Below are 24,393 nucleotides of genomic sequence, written 5' to 3' on the forward strand. Positions count from 1 at the left end.
GGGGCGGGAAGAGACTCTGCCCAATCCGCAGCCCTCCCGCAGCCGAGGCCCCGCCCCGCGGGTTAAGGCGTGGCGGGCGCTTCCGGCGGGGCGGGCGCGGGCGGAAGCGGCGGCGATGGCGTCGGGCGGCAGCCACGGGTCCCGCTCGCCCTCCCCGGCCGAGCGCCGCCCGCCGCCCTTCCCCGAACACCGCGGGCTGGGGGCCCCCGACAGCGACTCGGAGGGCGAGGACATCTTCACCGGCAGCGTGAGTGCGGCCGCGGGCGGCGTGCCGCCCCGGGGGCGCTGCGGGGCCGGGCCCGTGTGCGAGGAGTTGCCCGGGGCATCCTCCTGGCTTGGTGAAAATAGTGCGAAACGCCCCTGAATCCCCAAGAATAAAGAGGGGGGGGACGGTTCCTCTGGTCTCGTCTCCCTTCAGGGGGAGCTGCAGAGACGGAGCCGCGGGCCCGGGTGGGGCTCACAGAGCGGCTCCCGTGGCTGTGGGACTGAGGAAAGGCTTGTGCTCGGCTGCTCCCCGTTCCCCCTCTCCGTTCCTGCAGAGCTACTGCCTAAGGCCGGGTTGGGTGGAGCTTGGAGCGGCCTGCTCTGGTGGAAGGTGTCCCTACCCATGGCAGCTGGTGGAACGAGGTGGGCTTCAAGGTCCCTCACGACCATCCTGCAGTGGCAGCCACAGCTCAGCCTCTTTACTGCGTAGCTTGTTAGGCTTCGCTGGGGGAAGAAGCCCCATCTGCCTTCCCCCAGCATCATCAGCTCAGGTCCCCTCAGCATCCAGAGGGTGCTGGTGTGGCTGCCACGGTACCTGCAGTTTGAGATTGAGGGGGGTGAGGTGACAGGAGGCATCCAGTGTCCCCTGCTCACTAGGGCTTTGTGCTGGGATGCAGGAGGGTTTTGGAGGCTTTGGTGGTACTTGTTCAGCAAACCAGGTGCTGCTGCACAAATCCGTGCTGAAGGTGGAGGTGTGAAGGGTGGCAGCAGCTTTCCTTGTTTCCAGCAGTCTCCTGTGCAGCAAGTCCAGGTTGCTGAAGGCTGTTGGCATTAACTTGTGCTGCTGTTGTCCCAGGCTTGCTCCAGGCAGTGACCAGCAGGCAGGAGGGGAGTTAAAACTGACTGGTGTTTTCCCAGGCTGAATCCCAGTCAGCTGAATTTCCCCACTGGCTTCTGGTCCTTGGGATCAGCATCTTCATGGAGCAAGGATTTCAGCTAGAGGGGCCACAGAAGCCCTTTCCAGAGGCTGGAATGCTGTGGGATTGACTCCCTGAGCTTCAGGAGCCTCTGCCCACCTCACCCAGACTTTTTCTGGCCTGCCTGATCCAGCTGGTGGCACAGGAGGAGTTGGTGTCTGTGGCAGGAAGTTCTCCAGGAACATTCTGCAGTTTTCTAGCCTAGGGAGGCCTCGAGCAGGCGATTGTGGCCATGACCAAATGAACCTGCTGGGAATGGCCTGGCCAAGCTTCTGACACCCAAGCCAGAGCTGTCTCTGCCCTGCTTCTGGTGCAGCTCCTGCCTGGTGTCTGTGAGCCGTGCTTGTGTTTTCCCCTTTGCAGCAGGGAAAAAGGGAGATCTGAGGGAATGTGGATAGATTGTGACCTTGTGAGGGTGGAACTTGCGCTGCTCTGGGCAAAACAGCAGCTGGGCTGTATGTTTGGAAACCTGGGAAAGTCCAGCCCTGGGCCTTGCAAGAGGAAGGTGCTGGTACCTATGGCAGGCACCAGGTCATGGAGATGGTCTGGAACTTCTCAGGACCTTTCTTTGGTGAAGAAATGGAGGATGTAGGAGGTGGCTTGATGGTTTGTGGCCCACTAAGAGGGGCGAGCACCGAGTGCCGTGGGATTTCATGGGAATCACACATCCCTGTGCTGGAAGGGGAGGCTGGTGAGCTACAGCAGCTTATCAGGTGTTTGGCTATGTTGTGGAAGCCACTGTCATAACTAATATGTGCCTGTTCTTGTGACCTGGTGGCTTTGCTTGTCTCTGCCCTTGAACGTTAGGAAAACACTCTCTGGGAAGCAGGGGAGGCAGATCTGCCTGGCTGCTGGTGTTCAGGAGCCCCAGCAGCACCTGGGCATCACCAGCAAGGAAGCGTTTGGGTCAGACCTGAGCAGAACCAGAGTTGGACCTCATCTGTCTGTTGACAGAGCTTGGATCCCCGTGTGACCACGGCCCTTGCTAGGGAGGCCTCCAATGATCAGCTCTGCCCAAACAAGTTCTGTTTCCCTGTGGTGAGCGTCAGGCTGGCACGGGGGAATCTCTGCCTGCACCTGTGATGTTGGGGGGTGCTGGATCCAGCCCCAGAGATGCCTGGTGTCATGGATGGGCTGATCTAACAAGGCCACAGCTCCTCTGTAGCAGCAGATGGAGAAGTAGGAACAGGGTGTGGTACTTTCATGTCTGAGGAACTAAAGGAACTGAGGAACTAAATTTAAGGCAAACTAGGAAGCAGTTGCAGTAGAAAACCACTTTGTCCATGCGCAGTGGACTTCTTCATGAGCCTGAATATTTCCTGGGAGAGCAGAGGAGCTGTGTGAGCCCTTTCCTTATACGTCACCACTGCTACCAGTCCTCTTGTTGGCTTGGACACTAGTCTGAAGGACTCTGGGGGGATGTTTGGCATGGAGTGTCTCTGCTCCCCACTCTCCATCACTAACACACATAGATTGTGCCTTTAACTGCTGTGATCCAAACTGGGAGCAGTCCCTCCTCTAGGAAAACATCCTAAATTACAGCAGCTCTTGCCCTCAAGTGAGTGTTTTGATGGCTATTTTGTTTTTACCACCCAAAGACATGAGCCCACCTTAAAGAAAAGTTGCCTCAGCATGGCTTCATTCCTTTAGGAGCGATGTGATCCGATGGCACTTCCTTGCTGGAGAGGGTGCCAAGGAGCTGCTGGTTTGGAGTCTCTAATAGAGCTCCATTTACTGCCCATCAAAGACCTGTTCTGTTCTCTGCTGGGACCTACAGAATAGCACTTGCTGTCCCCTTCTTCCTTGGGATATCTGTCTGCCTGCAAAATGAGGGATGATTTGGGATGCAGGCATCTGTAACAGGAATGCTGAAGCACCTCTGTCTTCTGGTGGGGAGGACTGGTTGGCAGAAAAGCTCTTGGGTGGGCTGTCCCCTTGTCCCCAAGCCTGCTCCCAGCAGCCAGGATGGTCCTTTCTGGGTGGAAACTGGCTCCAGAGTTTGTTGTGACTCTTGTCGTCCTTAAAAGTGGCTGAAGGCCACAGTATGGTGGACAACGAAGGTGATGTGTTTGCTCCTCCATCCCTCAGTGTAAATGACCTGTCTTTGACCTTTTAATCCTCTCACAGAGCAACTCCCCGGCCCTGAAAGAAGAACCTCCTCTCCCTGTGAGCAGCTCCTCCAAAGAGAATGGAGTTCATGTGGAGCAGGACGATCAGGACCTATTTGCAGGTGAGTCTGTGTGTGCTGGGCCTCTCTCAGCTCCAGGCCTGGAGTGATAGTCCTAAAATATTCAAAAAGTCCTTATCTCAAACACACATTCAAGTCCACTTGTGCTGGAGTTGTGTTCAGGAAGGTCGGAGCAGCCTCTGCCAGGTCTCTAGGATAATCCTGCCACAGGAGTAACTGTTTGGGAGCTGAAGAGGATTAAAATGAGGCTTGCTTTTGTTGCCTTAAGGCATGAAGTGGTGAGTGTCTCCTCAAAGTTAAAGGGTTTTCCTTCTCCACCTTCTCCTGACTCCAAGCCAGTAGAGGAAGCATCTCTAGTAGAGACCTGGCTGTTCCCAAGGAACAGGAAACACATCCCCCCTCAGCAGGGGAAAATGAGGAGGGTCAGACATTCCCCAGCCCTGGCATGATGGGCTGAGGGCCAATTCTGGATACTTCTGCTAAGAGGTGGAAGTTTTTACATCCTCCAGGAGGAGAGGTGACCTGGGAAGGAGCCTTCCTCCCAGGCTGGCCTAGTGCCAGGTAAAATCTGCCTTGGCTTTAGCTGCCCCAGGGTGCAGCTCCTCAAGCACACAGCAAGGAGGTGATCAGTGAGAGGTGATGCCTGGCTTCTTCTGGAATAAGAAGTTCATTGGATTAACATGATGTTGTCCAGCAGGATTGATCAAATGCTCTTACTGCAGTGATGATGCTTTGTTGTGCTCTTCCCAGTGCTTACAGGTGTTCTCCCTATGGGTTTCTTTGGTAATTAAGACTGTTGTTACTTCCTGAATCCCATGAATCAGAGAATATTGCAATTGCCTTTCCAGAAACCCCAAGACAGAGGTTGACCCTTGCAAACTTCTTTTGACAGATGCCACTGTGGAGCTATCCCTTGACAACACTCAGAACAATCAGAAGAAGGAGGTGGCCAAAACATCCAGTCCTTTGCCCTCATTAGATGTAGCAGCAAGTTCTTCTAGAAACCTTTCAAAGAGCTATGAGGAGGTGAGAATTCCAAACTGTCCTGAGGGTTTCAAACTCTCTTTGGCAGGAACCTCTCTGTGCACTCAGTTGTAAACATGAATCTTAAATGATGTAATTAATATGTAATTGCCTTATTGAATGCCCCGATTTGCATTTTGGGCTGTCAGTCTGAGACTGATACCGCTGGAGTGGGGCTCAGGTCAGCCTGGTGACATTCCTGCTCATGTGGAGGTCCAGATTCCTTCCAGAGCTATCACAGTGGTGGATCTGGTCCTGAGGTCCAAGCTGTGAATTGGAACTCTGCAGTTTCTTCTTGGGGCTGAGCAGTTTGTACATCAGTCTGGGCAGATAATGGGTTGGGAACAACAAACCCAGTTTGGGATCCTTGCCTGGACACGACAAGGAGCTGGAAGGCTTTATAGAACAGTCCTGGCCAGACTGAGGTGTTAGAGGTGCCCTGCAGAGGGACAAGCTCACCATAATGGTCTGGGGTGGGTTAAACCCAGGTTTCCTGGGTTTGACTTGCTGTTCCTCTGTGCTTTCTCCAAACAGCTGGAGGAGGAGGAGCAGGAGGACAAATTTGACCTGACTGTGGGAGTGAGTGACCCGGAGAAAGTTGGTGAGTTACAGTCCTGCATGGTGAAAGGGTTGGGGGAGCCAGGCTGGGCCCTGCAGCTCCTGCCTCTGGGCTGTCTCTAAGCACAAACCAGAGCCTTGAGTAACGTTTCCAAGGCTTCTTCTGGCATCTTGAAGAAATGATGCTGCACAAAGCCCAGGGTGAGAACGAGCAAGGCAGAGGCAGGTTCTAGGAAGCCCAGAGCCAGGTTTTTGGGATTCTTGGTGCCTGGCACTGTGGTGACCAACTTGGCACGACCTCCAGGCAGCACTGCCCTGTGTGGAGCTGGCATGGGGTAAGCAAAACTCCCTTAACCTGAAACTGAGTGCATTATTCCATGCTCTGGCACATTCCCTGGAAGCTGGGCTTGCCAGGGAAACAACTCTGGTTTCAAAATGAGAAGCAAGAGGGTTTCTGTCTATTGAAAGAGGGGTCCTAGTGTCAAGACCAGTTACGTGGAAGTTCCTGGGGTACAGAAAACCCAAGGTAACATCTGATCCCAGACAGCACAGCAGCCCCACGAGTGGCAGCTTGTTCCCACTCCATGGCTTGTGATCTCTGGAGCTGGGAGGTGTAAATCAGATATATCTTAAGGGTAGCACTGGAGCTTGGAGGATGCCCTTCAAATGAACTGCCAGGTGAACAAGGGGATTTCTGTGTGAGCTGGAGCAAACTGCCTGTGGTGTTTCAGGATCCAGCCCCATCCAGCCTGACTTGCATCCCGTGAATAGACTGTTTCATGTGCCCCACAGCCTCCGAATTGTTGGGGTCTGAGCAGATGTGTGGAGCCAGCCCAGAGGCTGCTGGCACAACAAGTGCCCAATTGTCAGTGCTGGCTCCCGTAGGAAGTGTGGGGAGGCATAAGCAGGTTAGGAAGTGCCTGCTGGGCAGGAGTCCAGGGCCATGCAGCAGGATGCTGCCTCTGGTTTTGCAGGAAGATCCAGGGCTCCATCAGACCCAAAATCAGGATTACTGAGGCAGGAAAAGGTCAGGAGCCTTGTGCTTTGTGTTCAGGGAATAGTGGAAAGTGCTGATGCTGTGGTCCCAACACCTCGTTTCTGTTTTCCTTAGGGGATGGCATGAATGCCTACGTAGCCTACAAAGTGTCAACACAGGTAAGTCTAACCCCTCTGTGTCTAATTTTCCATTATTTTTCCATGCTTAAAGGCAGCTGGACTGTATATCCTTAGCCAAGCCAGCAGTGACCTAAATAAACAGGAGGCCTGAATGCCTTGTTCTGTGGATTCAGGAGTTACAATCCACAAAGGATGAGCCTGGTGGAGGAATAGGGCTGGAATCTATCTGAAAGGAGACTGGCTTTATTTTCACAGCCAGCTACCTCTTTGCAGCCTTGCCTGAGAGGGATGCCAAGCATTGGAGTGAGCAGCAGGAATGACATCCATTGGGAGAGTCCCTGAGCCTGGGGCTGCTGCTGAAGGTTCTGTGTCAGTGGCAGCATCAGACTGAGCTGACCTGAGCTCGACGCTCTCTGCAGAGGTGCTGCTGTAGCTACATTCACATCAGGACCTGTTCCCCTCAGTTTCCATAAGAAATGCAGCTGCTGGAATGTTTTGGAGTCCTGCTCTGGGCTCTGGAAAGTTGCTCCAGCTGCCTGTACCATGGCTGCTGGGCTACAGGCAACCTGTGGTCTGAAGAAGAGACTAGAGGACTTGTTATTCTTAATTTCTGCTCTGCAAACTCAGTCCAAAGCAGTGGTGGCCCCTGTAGTCTTTAGGTGGCCTGAGGGGTGTGTCCCTGTTCCTCTGTGGAGCAGGGATGATGGGATTAGGCAGTGGGCAGGGCTTACTAAGCAGTCCATGGCTGCAGGAACAGCTGCTCATTATTTAATGCCATTAATTCTGCTGCTGGCTCCAGGGAGAACCCAGCTGGAAGAGAAACTGTGGAAAACCTGGGCCAGAACTTGCTCTGTTCACTGCTCATGTCTTGCAGAGCTGGTACTGTCCCACTTCATCCCAGAGGTGCCAGCAGGCAGAGCTGGCAGGGCCAGGCTTTCCTGGGGGAGTGTGACCCAAGTGTCATCTCTTCCCCAGACCAGCATGCCAATGTTCAGGAGCAAGCAGTTCTCAGTCAAAAGGAGGTTCAGTGACTTCCTGGGGCTCTACGAGAAGCTGTCGGAGAAACACGCCCAGAACGGGTTCATTGTCCCTCCGCCGCCTGAGAAGAGCCTCATAGGTGAGTGAGGAGCTGCACAGCACCAGTGCTGGGACTTCACAGCTCTTGTGAGTCCCGATGGCGAGCTCTGTGCCTGAGGATTGGCCTGCAGCAGTCTCAGAGCTGACAGGGAAGCTGCAGAGTAGACAAGGAAAATAATCTGAGTTCTGTGGCACAGACAAAGCTCTGGCTCCATACTTGGAGCTCTGGATTAAATCCTTGATGGAGTTCACAGATGCCTCCTCACCTGTAAAACCTCTGTGGTGTCACAGAATTGCTGTTCACTTGAGTTCAGCCCATTGATTTGCTTCTTTCCTGCGTGTCAGTTCCTTGGGTATGGGCAGATTTCAAATTTCTAAAGTCTAATTCCTGTTGTAAGATTCCTCTCCTCTGCTGTCACCCTGATAGTCTGTAATACTTTACACTTTACCTTGTGTGTAGAGTTTAGAGCAGCTCATTAATCACATCTTCCCTCTGTGCTAGGCATGACCAAAGTGAAAGTTGGGAAAGAAGATTCCTCCTCTGCGGAGTTCCTAGAAAAACGTCGGGCTGCTCTAGAGAGGTATGACCCCATCAGCTGTCCCTGAACTGAGTGAGGGACCTCAGAGAGGTCTGGCAGGTCTGTTCTTCATGGTGACATCACCAAATTCCCCAGGGAGATAGGGGACCTGGTGGCTGAATTAGAACAATTGTTTTGGCTCTGATTTCCAGCCCCTCAACTGCTGTTCTGGAGTAAATATATGTTGCTGTGATGGCTCAGAGCTGGATTTGCTACAGCCAAGGTAACTCCTGGAGTTGTTCCTCCCACAGGTACCTACGGAGAGTGGTCAGCCATCCAACCATGCTGCAAGACCCGGATGTCAGGGAGTTCTTGGAGAAGGAGGAGGTCAGTAGGGTGGAGTAAGGTATCCTTGGAAGTGCTGAAGGAAATGGTTCTTGAGCAGTTAATGAGACAGGATCCTGCAAAGCTCAGCGGGAAGTGGCAGAACCCTGTAAGAGTGAGAGCTGGTGTTGGCACCAGGTGCCCACCAAAGCTGCTGAACCATCCCCTCAGCTGGACATGAGGGAGAAAACAAACAAAAGTCTTGTGGGTTGAGGTAAGGGCAGGGAGAGATCACTCAGCAGTTACCTCATTGGCAAAACAGGATCATGGAATGGCTTGGGCTGGAAGGGACTTTAAAAAGCCCATCTCTTTCCACCCACTGGTATGCTGCTATCCCAGATTGCTCCAAGCCTCATCCACTGACCTGGAACACTTCCAAGGATGAGGGAGCCACAGCTCCTCTGGGAAAACTGTGCCAGAGCCTCATCACCCTCACAGTTAGGAATTTCTTCCCAATATCCTATCTGTCCCTGTCCTCTAGCAGTTGAAACTCATTTCCTCTTGTCCTGTCACTCCAGGCCTTGTTCAGAGTCCCTTTCTAGCTCTCCTGGAGCCCCTTTAAACACTCAGTGGGGCTCTGAGGTCTCCCTGGAGCCTTCTCCTCTCCAGGTGAACAGCCCCAGCTCTCCCAGCCTAGCTCCATCTCCTGCGGCAAAGCAAACTTTTCCATTCCTTTCCAGCTCCCAAGAGCAGTAGGAACCCAGACCTTGAGTGGAGCAGGAATAATGAAGATGTTCAACAAAGCCACGGATGCTGTCAGTAAAATGACCATCAAGATGAACGAATCAGACATCGTAAGTGTTGGGGCACCTCTGGGCCATCCCTGTCCTTGCTCCGGAGCCGTGTGCTCTTCCCAGCTCCAGCTTTGGGTGCAGGGAAAGCCCCACCTGTGGGAATCAGCTCTGCATTTACCCCTTGCAGTGGTTCGAGGAGAAGCTGCAGGAGGTGGAGTGCGAGGACCAGCGGCTGCGGAAGCTGCACGCTGTGGTGGAGACACTGGTGAACCACCGCAAAGGTGATGGAACAACGCCGTGCACTCTGGCCTCGGGGTGGGACAGTCACACCCTGCACCGTGCCTCGAGGAGGTCACCAGGTGTCCTAGGGACATTTCCAAGGAGCTGGGACAGTGATATAAAGGATTCTCTGTCCCTTCCTCCTGGGAGACAGATGTAAAATGGTCACTCTGGTTCTTCTGTCCAGCTCCACAAGCTTGGGATGGTAGTGTGGAAGGGAACCTGTGTCCTGTGGGATCATAGAATCCCAGGATGGCTTGGGGGCTAAAGGGACCTTAAAGTCCATCTTGTTCCACCCCCTCCTGCCATGGGCAGGGACCCCTTCCACTAGCCCAGGCTGCTCCAAGTCCTGTCCAGCCTGGGCTTGGACACTTCCAGGGATGGTGCAGCCACAGTTTGTCTAAGCAACCTGTGCCAGAGCCTCAGTTCCCTTCCAGGGAGGAATTCCTTCCCAATATCCCATCCATCCCTGCCCTCTGGCAGTGGGAAGCCATTTCCCCTTGTCCTGTCCCTCCAGGTCCTTTCCCAAGCCCCTCTCTAGCTCTCCTGGGGCCCTGTTAGGCACTGGCAGGGGCTCTGAGGTCTCCCTGGAGCCTTCTGCAGGCTGATCAACCCTAATTCCCTCAGCCTAACCTCATGGGCCAGAAGGCTGCTCTAGCAAACCTGAGCAGAGCTGACCTCTGGGAGTGAGGATGTTTTCCTTCCTCTGCATGTTTTGACTGACTTCTGCAAAGCTGTGCCTGTCCTTCTGCTCAGCTGCTTCCCTTTTCCTCATGGCTGGAAGCTGCTAGCTCTGCCTGGCTCTTCCAGCTGGTATCTCCTGGAGCTATGGAAAGGCAGCTCCAAGGACTGAACCCTCTGCTGTGGGAGCTCCTGGTGCAGCCAGGCCCATCTCCTGACCCTCATCCCATTCCCCAGAGCTGGCACTGAACACGGCCCAGTTTGCCAAGAGTCTGGCCATGCTGGGAAGCTCAGAGGACAACACGGCCCTGTCCCGGGCGTTGTCCCAGCTGGCTGAGGTGGAGGAGAAGATTGAGCAGCTGCACCATGAACAGGCTAACAATGACTTCTTCCTCCTGGCTGAGCTCCTGGGGGACTACATCCGGCTGCTTTCGGTTGTAAGGGTAAGGACTCCTTTGCTCCTGCTCCTCATACCCATCTTAGGCTTAGGGATGCCTGGAGGTCTTCCAAACTCAAGCACAGGACAGACCAGAGGGCATACAGGGCTTGGCCTCTTCAGGCAGAGGGAAAACTTGCTGATTGTCCAGGAGTGCACTGGTTAGGTTGGAAAATGGTTGTAGGTGAGGCCTGGCTGTGCTGCTGTTCTCCAGAGGGGATGTGGAGCAAATCGTGGCTTGTGGGTGACCCAACCCTTCCAGAGGTGAAGGCTGAAGCTGTGAGCTGGTAACCTGTGATACAGGGGGTGAAAACTGACCTGCTAAGCGCCTGCTGTGGCAGAGCCTGAGTGCTCCTGAACTCGGGCATCAAGTCCACACAGCCCATCTGGTGCACTGGGAAGAAGCAATCCCATGGGAGTAGCAAATCCAGCAGGTTGACCCCTTCCTGCCCCAAAGGCCAGACCACCATATCTTTGGTCCACTGGTCCATACAGGAGCTGTGGATGCTCCAGAGCAGGACCCAATCTGTGTTCTGGCTCAGCTTTGGTCCAGGACCTCCAGTGCCCCCTTGTCAGAAGGCCTCTGCCCCTCCTTCCCTCCAGGGAGCCTTTGATCAGCGCATGAAGACCTGGCAGCGGTGGCAGGATGCCCAGACCATGCTCCAGAAGAAGAGGGAGATGGAGGCCAGGCTGCTGTGGGCAAACAAACCTGACAAGCTGCAGCAGGCCAAGGATGAGATCTCGGAGGTAGGGAACAGAGCGTGGGGTCTCTGCTCTGTTCCTGCCCTCCATGCTCCAGTGGGAAAGGAGCCTTCTGGGCTGGGGGGCACCTCCTGAGCGGGAGGGACAGATGTCTGTGGCCAAGTTACACCAAGGGCTAAGCCTCGAGTGAGGCTGCAGGAGGGGCCGCTTGTGGTCCTGCATGCCAAGGTGGTGACAAGGGCTGGAAAGACCAAGCTCTGCTCCAGCAGCACCTCTCACATGTACAGTCGTGGCTCCAGAGCCCCATGGAGAGGGGGGCAGGAGTTTCTTCTCCTGTCCCCAAACTGCGCTTCCTGTCTCCGCAGTGGGAGTCCCGGGTGACACAGTACGAAAGGGACTTTGAGCGGATTTCTGCCGTCATCCGCAAGGAAGTGATACGGTTTGAGGTACGTTGAGGGCAGCCCTTGGCACTGACCTGGGCTCCTGCCCCTCCTCCTGGCACAGCAGCATCCCTAAATCCCAACATGTGTGAGCTGGGGTGTTGCTGAGGGCTTTTGGTTGAGGGGACTTTCCCACAGGGAATCTTAAAATGAAGCTGGGTGGGCAAAGATCCTCTGTGTCCCGTATGCTGGACTCCTCACAGGACCCCAGGAGGAACAGGAAAATCCTGGTGGTTTTTCCTTCCCCCTCCCAAAATCTAGAGGGTTTTGGTGATTGGTCCAGCCTCATAGCCATCTCTTGCAGAAAGAGAAATCTAAGGACTTCAGAAACCACGTCACGAAATACCTTGAGACGTTACTGAACTCTCAGCAACAGGTGAGTGGTCCCTGACATGGTTTTATGTCCAAGTTCAGGCCACGCTTGTGAATCTCTCAAGCATGACCCCCTGCACTGCAGCTCCATCCTCAAGGCTTCCTGACTCTCTCCCTCTCCTCCCTGCAGCTGGTGAAGTACTGGGAAGCGTTCCTGCCCGAAGCCAAGGCCATTTCTTAATTGGACTGAGCAAACAAACCTGAATTTTGCCTTTTTTTTTTTTTTTTTATATATACACTATACCTCCTCCTCCTCTTTTCCACCTGAGCGACCCCTTGTTCCACATGCTGGAGCTGGTAGAGGTGTCACCCCCAGAAGAACAGCTTGTGAGCCAGTAACTCTTCTAACTGTATATTTTTCATTTAGCAACATATATTTTCTTACTGAAGAGAAACTAGTTTCCTGCTTCCAGACCAGACCCGCAGCCAGGGGGTTAATGAGATCTGGTAAATATCTATTTTTCAGGCTGGGTTTTAAGGCTCTAATGAATTATCTTACTCCTGCAGTGCCATTAAAGTTCTGTAATAAAACTTCTATCAGGGCAAACAGGCTCTGGGTGTTTGGGGTGGGAGTGGGGAGGGATAACGGTGGATCCTGTGGAGGCCGAGGGAAGCAGCATAGCCTCCCCCGTGTTGTGACGGGACAGAGGTGACCTTGGATGCTGCTCTGGCCACCTGTCCTCACTCTTGATTAGGCTTTGGCTCTCTGCCTTTCCTCCAGTGGAAGCCGTTTTTAGGATCTGAGCTCAGTGGGGTTCTGTAGCAATCCCACTTCGTGGTATTCCCCAGAAATCCATGCTGGAGCTCTTAGGGCTGTGGTGCTCCTACCCCCCACCCTTACCCGGGGTAGGTTTGCCCTTTCCCCCCTTCCCAGCCTCGCGTGTGCGTTTTATCAAAACCGATACCCGTTAAAAAAGAGAAAAGGCAGCTTGGGCTGACTTCCCTCTTTCCTTTCCCCTTATCCTTGTAAACCGGCTCCCTGCGGCGTCTCCCCTGCTCCCTCCCCCTGTGCTGCTCTGGCGCCGCAGGATCGTCCCGGGATCTCCGGGGGCTGTGACCCCGCCATGGGCGCCCGGGGCGGTCCCGCCCCGGCCCGTCCCGCCCGCGGCCCCGCCGTGCCCCGGGCCATGATCGCCGTCTCCATCCCCGCGGCGGAGCCCCCGGCGGCTGCGCGCAGCCCCGAGCGGGCGCACACGGTGAGGGACGGGTCTGTGCGGGGCTCGGGTCCCCTGCCGCGGGGGTGGGGGTTTGGCTGCCCACAGGGAAGCGTGGTTGAGGCTGTCTCCTTCTGCCCCGGGAGCTGGAGGTCGCCTGTTGTCCCCAAGTATCCCCCACCCGCCCGGGAGAGCAGGTCTCTGCCTTTCCCCAGGGGTCCTTGCTCTGGGGGGTCCCAGCTGCCCTAGGACTGGGGGCAGCCCCCGAGTTCCCATGGGGAGTCACCCTATGCTCCTGGGGGGATTTGTCTCCCTCTGCCCCAGGAGTCTTCCACGTGCCCTGGAAATGGAGGTCGCTGCTTGTCCCTGGGCCGTCCCTGCCGCTGGCAGGCACAGACCCTCTGCCTTTGAAAGGGGGTGTCTCTGGTCCCCTGTGGTCCCGGCTGTGCGGGATCCTGCCTGCCGCTGTTCCCGCTGCCTGCGGGGGTTGGAGGTTTCTACCTCTCCCCAGGGGTCTCTCCCTGCCCAGCGGTGCTTCCGCCCTAACCCAGGGCCTGGTGGGCTCTCATGTCCCATCTCCCCCGTGTCCTGTTCGTCCCCGAGCACTGCCCCCTGTCCCCGCGGTGGGGGTGTCCCTGGCCCTGGGGTTGGAGGACCTCAAACATCCCTGGGCGAGCCCCCGACAGACACAGCGGGATCCCCGACCCGGGGGTTGCAGGCAGAGATCCGCACGGGGTCGCTGCCGATGGGGACCCATTGCCCTTGAAGGAGGGGATGGGGGACATGGGCAAGGTGAGATTATTTTGGCCTGGGGGAGAGCCACGGGGCTGGAGGCCTCTGCCTGTCCCTTGAGGGTCCCAGCCGGGGGGAGCACAGACCCTTTACCTTTGAAAGGGCGAGAGGTCCCTGTGTCCCCCATGGCTGGGGGTTCCCTTCCTTCCCTGGGATGCCCCACCTGCTCTGGGACTGGAGGTCCCCTCGTTCCCCCAGGCCACCCTGAAGTGTCCCAGCCTCAAGGGTTGGAGGTCCTTAAGTATCCCTGGGTGGTCCCCACCTGCCCCAGGGGTCTCTGCCTGCCCTGGGCCCCTGTCGGGGGCACGTTCTGCCCTGGAAGTTGGGAGTGTGTCTGTCCCACAACTTCCCTCTTGTCCTGGGGGTGCAGGGTCCTGCCTTGTCCCCAGGATTCCCCACATCCTAGGGGTGCCTCCATTTGCCCCAGGGGTTGGAGGCTCTTCCTGTCCCTCCCCGGGGTCCTGTTCTGGGGATCTTGTTGCTCCCACAGGGCCCTCACCTGCCCAGGAGGGTATCTCCATGTGTGTCAGGGACTGAGGGTTCCCAGGTGTAACTGGGGAACACCACTTGTCCCAGGGGTAGCCCAGGGGCCACCCTCTGGGGTGTTCCTCTACTCTGGGAATCCTCTCTGACTCCAGAGGGTTACGGGGTCCCTGTCTGTGCCTGGGTACCCCCATCTGCCCCAGGGATGTGTGTCCCACGTCTGCCCTGGGGGTGGGATGTCTCCAAGTTTCCCTCTCCCTGCTGTCCCCAAATGCCCAGGAGTGGCTGTCCCTGCATGCATCCAGAGGATCCCTGCTGGGGCAAGAGGGAAGGACAGACAGTGATGCTCTCCCCCTGGAAGGGGTGGGGAAGGGGCACTGTTGAGGGTGTCTCCTCTGTTCCCATGGGGTCCTTGTCATATCCCTGTGCCCCCAGGATGGGGCTGTGTCCTTCCTTCCCCCAGGAGTGCAACATCCAAGTGCCCCTGAAGGGTCCTTGTGAGAACACTTTACACCTGGAATGGCAAGGATGAAATGCCCCCTGGCCAGGCTGTTGGGTCCCTGTCTGTCTCTGGGTGCCCCCTCTGCCCTGGGTGTGAGGGTGCCTGCTTGCCCACCAGGATGTCCCCACATGCTCCAAGTGCTTGGGGGTTCCCAGCAGCCCTTCCCTCCTCCCAGGGATCCCAACTATCCAGGCGAGTGAGGAGGCAGGGGGAGAGAGGGGCAGATGGGACCATCTGCCCTGAGGAGGAGAGGTCCCCAGCCGTCCTCATGGATTCCTTTCTGGGGAGGGGGACACAAAGCCCGTAACAGGGAGGGGATGGGGGTCCCTGGCCCACGGGGTGCTGGGCAGAGGTCCCCACAGGCTTCCTTTCTGACGTGGGTCTTCTGCTCTTCTACCTTGGCCTGGGGGGTCCTCTGTGGCACTGTGGGATGGAGATGCCTGTCTGTCTTCAGGGACCCACCCTTGAAGCAGGGGCTATCCCTGGCCTGGGGGATCCCCACTGGCCCTGGGGAGTGGAGTGGGGGGACCCCTGGCTGTGTGGGGAAATAAGGGGTTTTCCTGTCTTCCCCGGGAGGGTGGAGATCCATGACTATCCCTAGGTAGAGGGCCTTACCTACCTTGGGGAAAGATGGGTCGCCTCCCTCTGTCCCATTGGTATGAGGTCCTCATGTGCCCCTTCCTGGTGTCCCTGCACACCCAAGGTTTTGGGGGTCCCTGACAGCCCCAGGGTCCCAACTGTCTGGTGGGGTTTGGTGGGAGTTGGGATGTCACACCTTGCTGTGTTCCCCTTGGGAGGGGAGAATTGTGTCCCATCTGCTTCTGGGGGTCCTGCCTGGTCCCATGGTGCCCCCATTGGCCATGGGGGTGTTGGGGTCTGCCCTGGAGGTTGGAGGTCTCTGCCTGTCCTAGAGAAGTGGAGGTGAAGTGTCTCAAGTGCTCTCCACAGGTGTGTACGTTAGCAGCCCCTACCTCCCTGGGAGACTGATGAAGATGGTGAGGGTGATAAGGGTGGTGAGGATGAAGAAGATGGTGAGGGTGATAAGGGTGGTGAGGATGATGAGAATGGTGAAGATGATGAGGCTGAAGCTGATGAGGATGATGAGGGATGGTGAGGGTGATGATGGTGAGAACAGTGAGGATGGTGAGGCTGGGGCTGATGAGGACTCACTGTCTGTCCCCATTGCAGGTGTTCCGGGTGGAGGTGCTGTGCAATGGCCGGCGGCACACAGTGACCAAGCGCTACAGCGAGTTCCAGGCACTGCACAAGCAGGTGAGAGCCCCCAGCTCTGCAGGGAGGGGACATGGGAGGTCTGGCCTCATCCTCTCTGGCCTGCCCTGGTACCCCCACACTCTTCCTCAGATCAAGAAGACCTGCAAGGTCCCTGACTTCCCCACACGCCATGTCCCCAACTGGATGCCCAAAGTGCTGGAGCAGCGCCGGCAGGCCCTGGAGGTCTACCTGCAGGTGAGGAGTGTATGGCAGATTCAGGGTGAGTTTTTAGGGGTGAGGAACACATGGTGGTGGGTTTGAGAGGGGTTTTTTGGGGTTCTGACCCCCCCTGGAGCATTGCAGGGTGTGCTGTACCACAATGAGGAGCTACCCCAGGACATCCTGGACTTCCTGAAGGTGCGGCGGTGCCAGCAGAGCCCCAAGGCCAGCAGCCCCCCGTGAGTAGATGAGTTCTGCTGGCACCAGGGTTATCCCACATGGCACTGGGATTGCCCCCCTGCCCTGTGTTAGGCACCCCGAGTACACAGGGGTGGGGATGGTGGGGACAGGCTGAGGACTGATGTCCCCTCTTCCACAGCAGCACCAGACTCCTGCCCTCCCAGCGCCCCATTGTAGGCTTCTGCTGGGATCCCTATGTGCAGCCACATGGCACCGGTAAGGAGCAGAGCTGTGGAGCAGGTCTCCAAAACCTCCAAGAGGCTCTTCTGGGCCCTACAAAGGTGCTCCTCCTTTAACAGGGCCCCCATTTCCTCACAGAGCTGCTCCCCAACACCATCCTCAGCGGGGTCCTGCAGGGCCTCTACCTCCCCTTGAGCTGTGTCCCCAGCCAGGCAGCACCCCGAGCCTCTGGAATGATGAGTTCTACCCAGGACCCAGGGATGCAGTGGTGATAGAAAAGGATCCTTGTGGTGAAACTCACTCCTTCCTGCTGGGCTTGGGGCAGGGAAATGGTGGGAGAAGCCAAAGGGATGTTGGGAACTGCTCTCTCACCACCATGCAAAGTCCCTTTGTTGGCAGAGCAGGAGCTCTGCTTTCCCCCCTGTTGTTCTGGGCTTGCAGTATGAGCCTTTGGATGCTGAATGGTGCTGGAAACCTCTCTGCATCCAGGCTTTTGTGCAATAAATCTGGATTTGACTGACTGGCAGAGTGCTGTGCTGTGGAATTCTGCAAAGCAAACCCAGGGCCAGCTGGATGAGACGTGGAAACAGGAAGGTTAAAAGTGGGGCTGGAAGGTTGAGGGGTACATCTGGGTGAGGGATGCAGAGTGATCTGCACCCCTCTGAAGGCAGGAGAGAGGCAGCTCTTTAAAAAAACACATTGGTCACATTTATTGGTGCATGTGCTTCTTACAAAAGTGATGGAAGAGCAGCCTGTGCCCTGTCCCAGTGGCTGGGAGGCAGCAGCGAGAGGGGCTGGGCACTGGGACACAGCAGGAGCCGGTGGCCCCAGGGCAGGGGAAGCCCAGCAGCCCCCATCTCACAGACTGGCAGGGCCTGGTCCCGTCACTCTTTGGCGATGGCGAATGGCTTCTCCACCTCGATGGTGCCGCAGTCAATGATGGTGACGTCCTTGAGGGGCTTGTCCCGGCTGTCTGTCTTTGTGTTCTCCACCTTCCGCACCACGTCCTGGTGAAGCAGAGTGTGAGAGTGGGACTTGTGGGCAGAGCCAGCTCGGCCAAGCCCTGCCCGGTCCTGCTCTCCCTGGAGCACTGACCCCTTTCCCTCTCCCATCCCTCACCATTCCCTCCAGCACTTTGCCGAACACCACGTGCTTCCCATCCAGCCACGGCGTCTTCACGGTGGTGATGAAGAACTGGGAGCCATTGGTGTCCTTGCCAGCGTTGGCCATGCTCACCCAGCCTGGCCCGTAATGCTTCAGCTTGAAGTTCTCGTCAGGGAAACGGTCCCCGTAGATGCTTTTTCCTAAAAGTGGGGACAAAAAGGCCACAGTGGTTTCATGGAATATGTCGGGGTAGGGGTGATGGTGGTGGTAGCTCCAACACAAGCTGGGTGGGGGAATGAGCAATTCCAGAGCAGAGACTAGCACTGATGTTACAGGGATACATGAGACATGGGCTGCTGCAGGGAGCTGGAAGCACCCCAGGGGCTGGGCTGTCATGCCAAGGGACCGGAGCAGGAGGCTCCCAGCACCCCTGCACTTAGCTCTGCTCTGCTCCGAGGCCATGTCTTTGTGAGCTCCATGCCCACTTGATTCCACCAAGCTCCAGCTCTGCACTGGTCCCAGGGACAGCCCTGCAGTGGTTGGAATTGCGGCTGCTGTCTCGCTCCAAGACAGAGGCTTGGATCCACCAAGTTACCTCCGGTGCCGTCACCGCGGGTGAAGTCTCCTCCCTGGATCATGAAGTCCTTGATCACACGGTGGAACTTGCTGCCCTTGAAGCCAAATCCTTTCTGGGGGTGTGGAGGGAGAACATGGAGTGAGGCGAAGGGAGAGACCAGAGCTCTGTGGCCCCAGTGCTGCCCCAGGGCACCAAGCAGGACCCAAGCAGGGGCAGGCGCGGCCCAGGGTGCCATGGGTCCCTCACCTCTCCGGTGGCCAAGGCCATGAAATTCTCCACCGTCTTGGGCACTGTCTTGCCGAAGAGCCCGATGACAACACGGCCCGCATCCTCCTCACCGATCCGCAGGTCGAAGAACACCTTGGGGGAGGGTGGAGGAAGGTGAGGGGGATCAGGGGAGCCAGACTCACCTTGCTGGGCCAACCCACCCCCAAAAGTCCAACGCACCAACTCCAACCAGGCCCAAAGCCTCACCAGGTGAGGGAGGGTGGTGCCCCACACCCCTGGCTGCATCCCCCTAGCAGCCTCACCACTCACCCCAGCTAGACTCCCCCCGCCCCCGGGCCTTCAGCCCAGGCCCCCTACATCAGCTTCCCCAGAGTTGGGCCAAGCTGCCTCCAGGCCGCCTCCCCCCTTTCAGGTGCCCCCGACCCCCCCCCCCCGCACTGGACCCTCCCTCCCTCCCTCACGGCCTTACCCCAGCCTGCCCGTCCGGGCCCGCTCAATCCCAGACCCCTCCAGCCCATCCTGGGCCCCCCACCCCAACTTCCCCCTCGCCAGGTCTCCCCCGCCCCACGCGGGCTCTGCCCCCACGGACTCGCCTCGGCCCCCCCCCGACCTTGGCGGTGACCTTGGGTCCCTTCTTGCGCTCGTCGGCGCGGGAGGCCGCGGGCAGTAGGAGCAGAAGGGCCGCGCCCAGCGCCGCCGCCGCCACCAGCACCTTCATCCTGCGCCGCTCGCAGCCCGGCCACAGCGCCCGCCGCGCCGCCGGCATCCGGCCACGCCCGCCGCGCACCCCCGCCCGCACCGCGTCTTGGTACCGCCCGCGCCGCGCGCCCGCCCGCTCCGCCCGCCTGGGCGCGACCAACAGGGTCCACGGGGGGGGCAAGGTAGCTCCTTCCGGCCGGGCGGGACGCGGGCGTATGCCACGTTGCCCCTCGCTGGGCGGCCACGGCACTATCAATCATGAGTGGAACGCCGCGATGATTGGCCACTGAGGGGGAGGAGGCGGGAGAGGGGCGGGACAGAGAGTGGTGGTGGCCAATGGGCACGGCCGGGGGGCGGGAGCTGAGGCCGCCGGGGGGCGGGAGCTGAGGCCGCCGGGGGGCGGGAGCTGAGGCCGCCGGGGGGCGGGAGCTGAGGCCGCCGGGGGGCGGGAGCTGAGGCCGCCGGGGGGCGGGAGCTGAGGCCGCCGGGGGGCGGGAGCTGAGGCCGCCGGGGGTGCTGTTCCGGCTTTGTCCTCGGGGCCTGGTGTGTCCCCGGTAGCAGCGGCCGCGGCCCCCGGCGCAGGGGGACATCCAGCTCCCGGAGCCGGTGACCGCTCGGTGGCCGCGCCCGCGGCGGGAGGACGAGCCGAGCCCCCGGCGAGCTAAGTGGCTGCGGCTCCAATGTCTGAGCAGTCGCGTTGGAGAGATGCCACCCGAGAGCCCAACTGCCTTTGAGAGCAGCTGGCACTTTGCGCACTCAGAGGCACCGGAACCAAAATGTTTCCACGCTTGGAACCTGCTCCACACTGTGATCTCTCGTGTGGTTTTTTCCCCTAATTCCCAGCCTTGAACGTGCCATTTTTAGCATGAGCTTTCATTTCCCGCTCTCAAAAATTTGTCTGGGGACGCGTGCACTCTGACAAGGAGATGAACCTCAAAGGTTCCCTCCCTGTCCCTTGGAACCCACATCTCCACCTCTGAGATTTATCTTTTTGGGGATTGACACTGACCCAGACCTGATGAAAACCTAATTCCCACACGTTCAACTAACTCTAGGATTTGCAATCACAAACCAGTTTGGGTTCGAAGGGACCTTTACAAGTCTAACCCCTGCCATGGGCAGTGACACACACCTTCAGTGATGGTGCTAAGCATCTACAACACCACAGAAAATCCTGCATGCTTCCAGCCTGGCCTCTCCAGGTATTTAAGAGGAATTAGGCCTTCTCTCACTCCTTCCTTCAGTTTTTATCCCACAGCCTTGCCAAGGGGGCAGGTCCCAGTACCCCTCTCCCTGTGGTTCCTTCTGCCTCAGGGACAAGGCATCCTGCATTCCAGGACGTCTGAAGTGGGAATGTGTGTGCCCAGGGAGAAGGGAAATCCGTCCCACCTTGCCTTGGCTGAGCTCCATGCACGGATGTAAAGCACGAAGTGCTGAGAAGGTCCCACGAGGTCCCACCCCCTTGTCCCCTCCAAGGAAAGCAGAGGGTGACACAAGCGCCCAGTAGAGCCAAAGGAAGACAAAACACAAGTGCCATGGTCAGGCTGAGGTAATAAATACTTCTATTCATGGAGAACAATGCAGCAGTGCAATGTTTTATTGAAAAAAAAAAAAATCTCACTTGATACCTCAGAAGACTGCATCGCAACGTTGGAGGGCCGAGAGCTGCATCAGAGGCACCTGCGCCAGGAGCCCCCAGGAGCCCTCTCCTTGCCTGGGGTCTCCTGGCTGCCAACTGCTCCCAGCAAGGAGAGGAGGGATTGCCCAGGTTAATGCCCTACATCCTACCACAGCATGGCTGGCTCAGTCTGGCTGCGTCTCCTTGTCACCTCCGAGCTCCCTGGGGACAGAGCGGTTCCCTCAAGCACAGGACTTGCTGGTAACCTGCTTTATTTTCTTTCTTTTTTTTTTTTTTTTTTTTTTTAGTTTTTTTTTGTTAAAAAGCCACCCCACATCTTTGCCCTTTTTTTTTTTTTTTTTGAAGAGTCCAACGTACGATTCTAGTGCAAGAGGGCTTGGTACAAGTGAGCATTACCAGCATGCTGTGGGGGGACAGTCCTCCCCTACAAACACATCATTGTAGGATTAAAAGAACACCGTATCTCCGGAGAGAAGCTGTAGTGGGTCACCATGAAACAGCTTTCAAACCGACCCACTTAAAAACAAGGTCAGGAAAGTTTCTAAACGATCAAATACATTCACTTAAAAAAAACCCAAAAAAAACCCCAAAAAAACAACGGAACAAAAGAAACCAAAAACATTTAGGAACAAAACCTGTTGAGAATGGCCCCTTTCCCCCCCGCCCTCCCTCACCCTGCAAACACTTACATATGCTGCAACTACAAGCTGCTCCTTGAGTGGAGGCAGCAAGGAATGACCAAACATGGCAGGAGATGCAGAAGGAATAGAGTTCTGGTGACAGGCACTTAGTGGGGCTTGGGAGGGCAGCAACGGAAGTGTCTCAGGGCCAGCTCTGTTGGCAGTGGGCAGGGCAGCTCCCCAGGGAGCGCCTGTGCCCCTGGACACCCTCCCCAGATGCCAAACCATGGTTTCCTACAGCAGAGAGAGGAATGCCTGTGCCAGAGACGCAGCTTCTGGGAACCACTGGCAGCGGAGGAGTTTGGAAAGAGAAAGGTGGAATGTGCCCATGGCCGTGTCCTCCCTGCGGCAGGAGGGGACAGGGCCGCACACCTGGCAGGTGCCTGCGGGAGGTGAGGGGTGCCCTTCCTGCCCTGTTCCATGGCCTGGCTGGAGGAAAGTGCTTTGCTAAGGGGGAAGGAAGGAGGTGCATGCATGAACCGAGGGCTCTGCGCCTCCATTGCGCCCACTGGGATAAGGCATGGAGAGAACGCAGCAGAGAATGGAGGAGACGCCCTGCAGGGATCCTGGCCAGGAGGGAGGCTTTTTCACCCTGGCACCACACCAGTGTCTGCCTGACTCAGGAATGCATAAGGAGCAAGCCCAGAGCTTGCTGCCCAGGCTGATCTCCTGCCCTCTAAGCCTGCTCCTCACTCAGCCAGGGAAACTGAACCTCCTGGCAATGTTGCTCTGTGAACTCCAAGCTACATGGATTAGCATTAAATCAAATAAACGATAATGAGATCTAGCGTCTCCCTTTCCTCCCTCTATGCTCTCCATGATTTTTGGGTAAGCCAGGCCCAAGTTTATGACAACTAAACTATTCCAGCCTGATCTGGTGTCACACGTGGAAAGACAAAGTCCAATGAACCTACTTATAACCTCCCCAAAGCTGCTTGAGTTCCTGACACCTCTCCAGTAACCCCTGGCAGCCTCATCTCCTCCAATTTGGGAAACATTGCAGTTGGATGCAAGATTTCATTGTTTTTCTGGGTGTGCAAAGAACACCAAGCCCTTTCCTTGCTATTGGTTTGGCTAAAAGTGGTGCAGGAGAACCGTGGCTGCTCTGGGGGTGGGATGGTGTGGGCAAACTTGCACCTGCCCCATGCTCACAGAGAGGATGTGAAGGCGATTCCGGTCAAACCTATCTGACCATCAGGAGATGGGATCAGTGTTAAGGCATGAATTATCCTCTCCCCTGCTGGGGATGCTTTCCTCCCACTAATATGTTCTTGCAGAAGGTTGCCAACCAGCCCAAGGAGGGATTTGGGAAGGCTCCTGGCTACCCACGCTTCAGGAAATGGCTGTTTCTCAGGAACCTCAATTCTGATCTACCTCTTAGACCAGCACAAATTTTTCCGGCTTGGCAAAGGCCATGCCGCTCCCTCCGGCCCATGCTGGGTATCAGCCTCGCCTCTCCTGGCCAGCTGGGTCAGGCACGGTGTAGGAAACCATGGAAAGGACATTCACTGGCAGCTAGGAAGGGTGACTGGAAATTCAAGTATGCTTTCCTCAGCGCACGGCCCAAAGTGGGCGTCAGGAGCCCCAGACTGGCACGAGGGTTGTGGACATCCCCACTCAAGGGCATTTCCGTGCACCCCACCATCCTCCCCGCTGGATGTCTGCCTGCGCTGGCGTGGCCACGCAGAGATCCACAGATACAATGTGCATCTGTAAATGCTAAAAATAATAAAAAGTGCAACGACGTCAGCTTCTTTAAAACAATCCACACTGCTCTGTTACTGTCACAGGAGGGAGGTGTCAAGGGAGGGGGGGGGGGGGAACCCTAACTGGAACAGTAGATTGCAAATTTCTCACAGCTTGCACATTACAGTGTAACTGTTCCCAAGGAGCCACAGAGAGAACCTGTCTCTTCCTGCTGCAGCAGTCAGGCCCTTCTCCTAGCAACTCTCCTGCCTGCCCCGCATCCTCCTGCCCTCTCCACAGCCAATCCAGCCTATGGAATTTCTTCACTTAATTAAGGAGGGAGGAGGACAGAGGAGCAGAGTGCAGGGGAGGGAGGGGAGGAAAGTGAACAGGAACTAAGCACAGTCCTCAGGTTTGTGTCAATGATGCCTTCACCGTAAACAATGGGAAGGAGGGTCAGCCAGCCAGCCCCCCTCCCAGGGCGACCAAGACCTGAGCCAGCCACAGTCCTGGTCCCAAAAGGAGCTTCAGGCTTGGAGTGAATGAGGGAGATCATTCAGCAGATCCTCCCCAGAGTGGTTTGTTTTGGAACATTTTCTTCTCTTTTTGGTTTAAAATGTCACTTGTTTTTTTTTTTTTTTTCATTTTTCTCTCTTCCTCTATGCCTCCTCCTCCTCCTCCCTCCTAAAGAGAAGCCCCTTCCAGTAAGACAGGGCAGGAGCTGCAGGCGTGGTGGTTCCTGCAAGGCCCAGGAGGCACCGGTCACTTGTGACGCTGAGCCGTCTTCTTCCGTTTCCTCTTAAAGAAGCAGCAGCACCTGGGGCACAAAGGACAAGGAGGGAGAGTCAGCCCCGCGCCCAGCAGCCTGTGATGTCCCCACAATGTCCCCATGATGTCCCCGCCATCCCCCGACTTGTCCTCATGCAACAGTATCTCTGCCCGTGATGGGCCCCACCACGCTGCCAGGACCGGGGGCAGGTGCTGGTGGGTGGATGACACCACCAGCCTGGACTGGGAAACCAGCCACGGCCAGCTGGGGTGTCTCGCTGCCAGGCCCCAGAGTGTCGGCCAGGCTTCTCCCTCCCAGCTGGGCTTCTCCCTCCCAGGCTCCACTGGAACACAAGGAGCAATCTGGGAAAGCAGTAAAACAGGGACCCAGGTGCTCCACTCCCTCTGTCCCACCCCAGAGGAAGTGGACTGGGAAGGTGAGCTCTGGCTGCTTTTCCCAGCCACAAGACACATGGTTTTCACTACTGTTCACTAAAAAAACAAGTTCCAAAGAGACCTCAGCTCAGAGGCCAGGTTTCTT

At 56.9% G+C, this 24,393-nt stretch overlaps 4 protein-coding genes across 7 annotated transcripts in view; 2 read left to right on the forward strand and 2 right to left on the reverse strand.

Annotated features, from left to right (window-relative positions):
* The first annotated feature begins 85 nt into the window (after nucleotides 1-85).
* On the forward strand, nucleotides 86-12,224 carry SNX1 (sorting nexin 1). Its single transcript, XM_053954568.1, has 15 exons — nucleotides 86-247; nucleotides 3,309-3,411; nucleotides 4,262-4,395; nucleotides 4,927-4,993; nucleotides 6,062-6,105; nucleotides 7,042-7,183; nucleotides 7,646-7,724; nucleotides 7,973-8,048; nucleotides 8,726-8,839; nucleotides 8,967-9,060; nucleotides 9,977-10,182; nucleotides 10,779-10,922; nucleotides 11,243-11,323; nucleotides 11,622-11,693; nucleotides 11,820-12,224. Exons 1-15 carry the CDS (start codon nucleotides 116-118, stop codon nucleotides 11,868-11,870), a joined length of 1,539 nt encoding a protein of 512 aa, XP_053810543.1. The 5' UTR covers nucleotides 86-115; the 3' UTR covers nucleotides 11,871-12,224.
* Nucleotides 12,225-12,816: 592 nt separating this feature from the next.
* Nucleotides 12,817-16,839, forward strand: SNX22 (sorting nexin 22). 3 transcript variants are annotated; one of them, XM_053954571.1, is made up of 6 exons: nucleotides 12,817-12,885; nucleotides 15,809-15,892; nucleotides 15,983-16,087; nucleotides 16,196-16,290; nucleotides 16,431-16,507; nucleotides 16,610-16,839. In XM_053954571.1, the coding sequence occupies exons 1-6, from the start codon at nucleotides 12,817-12,819 to the stop codon at nucleotides 16,741-16,743; spliced, it is 564 nt and encodes a 187-aa protein (XP_053810546.1). In that variant the 3' UTR covers nucleotides 16,744-16,839. The 3 variants fall into 3 exon arrangements, with proteins under 3 accessions (XP_053810546.1, XP_053810547.1, XP_053810545.1); XM_053954572.1 differs by having other exon boundaries at nucleotides 16,434-16,507; XM_053954570.1 differs by lacking the exon at nucleotides 12,817-12,885 and having other exon boundaries at nucleotides 15,698-15,892.
* Nucleotides 16,840-17,156: 317 nt separating this feature from the next.
* On the reverse strand, nucleotides 17,157-19,170 carry PPIB (peptidylprolyl isomerase B). Its single transcript, XM_053954569.1, has 5 exons — nucleotides 18,991-19,170; nucleotides 18,399-18,512; nucleotides 18,171-18,264; nucleotides 17,591-17,775; nucleotides 17,157-17,478 (listed from the first exon to the last, which is right to left on the reverse strand). Exons 1-5 carry the CDS (start codon nucleotides 19,144-19,146, stop codon nucleotides 17,356-17,358), a joined length of 672 nt encoding a protein of 223 aa, XP_053810544.1. The 5' UTR covers nucleotides 19,147-19,170; the 3' UTR covers nucleotides 17,157-17,355.
* A 1,443-nt stretch (nucleotides 19,171-20,613) lies between these two features.
* The window catches only part of CSNK1G1 (casein kinase 1 gamma 1), a 101,262-nt gene continuing 97,482 nt past the window's right edge, over nucleotides 20,614-24,393 (reverse strand). For both annotated transcript variants that reach the window (XM_053954771.1, XM_053954772.1), the window contains one exon: nucleotides 20,614-23,901. In XM_053954771.1, the coding sequence (XP_053810746.1) occupies nucleotides 23,847-23,901 (55 nt within the window). In that variant the 3' untranslated portion in view covers nucleotides 20,614-23,846. The remainder of the gene's footprint in view (nucleotides 23,902-24,393) is intronic.

This window comes from Vidua chalybeata, chromosome 13 (genome assembly GCF_026979565.1).
Source record: "Vidua chalybeata isolate OUT-0048 chromosome 13, bVidCha1 merged haplotype, whole genome shotgun sequence".
In the NCBI taxonomy this organism is placed as follows: domain Eukaryota; kingdom Metazoa; phylum Chordata; class Aves; order Passeriformes; family Viduidae; genus Vidua; species Vidua chalybeata.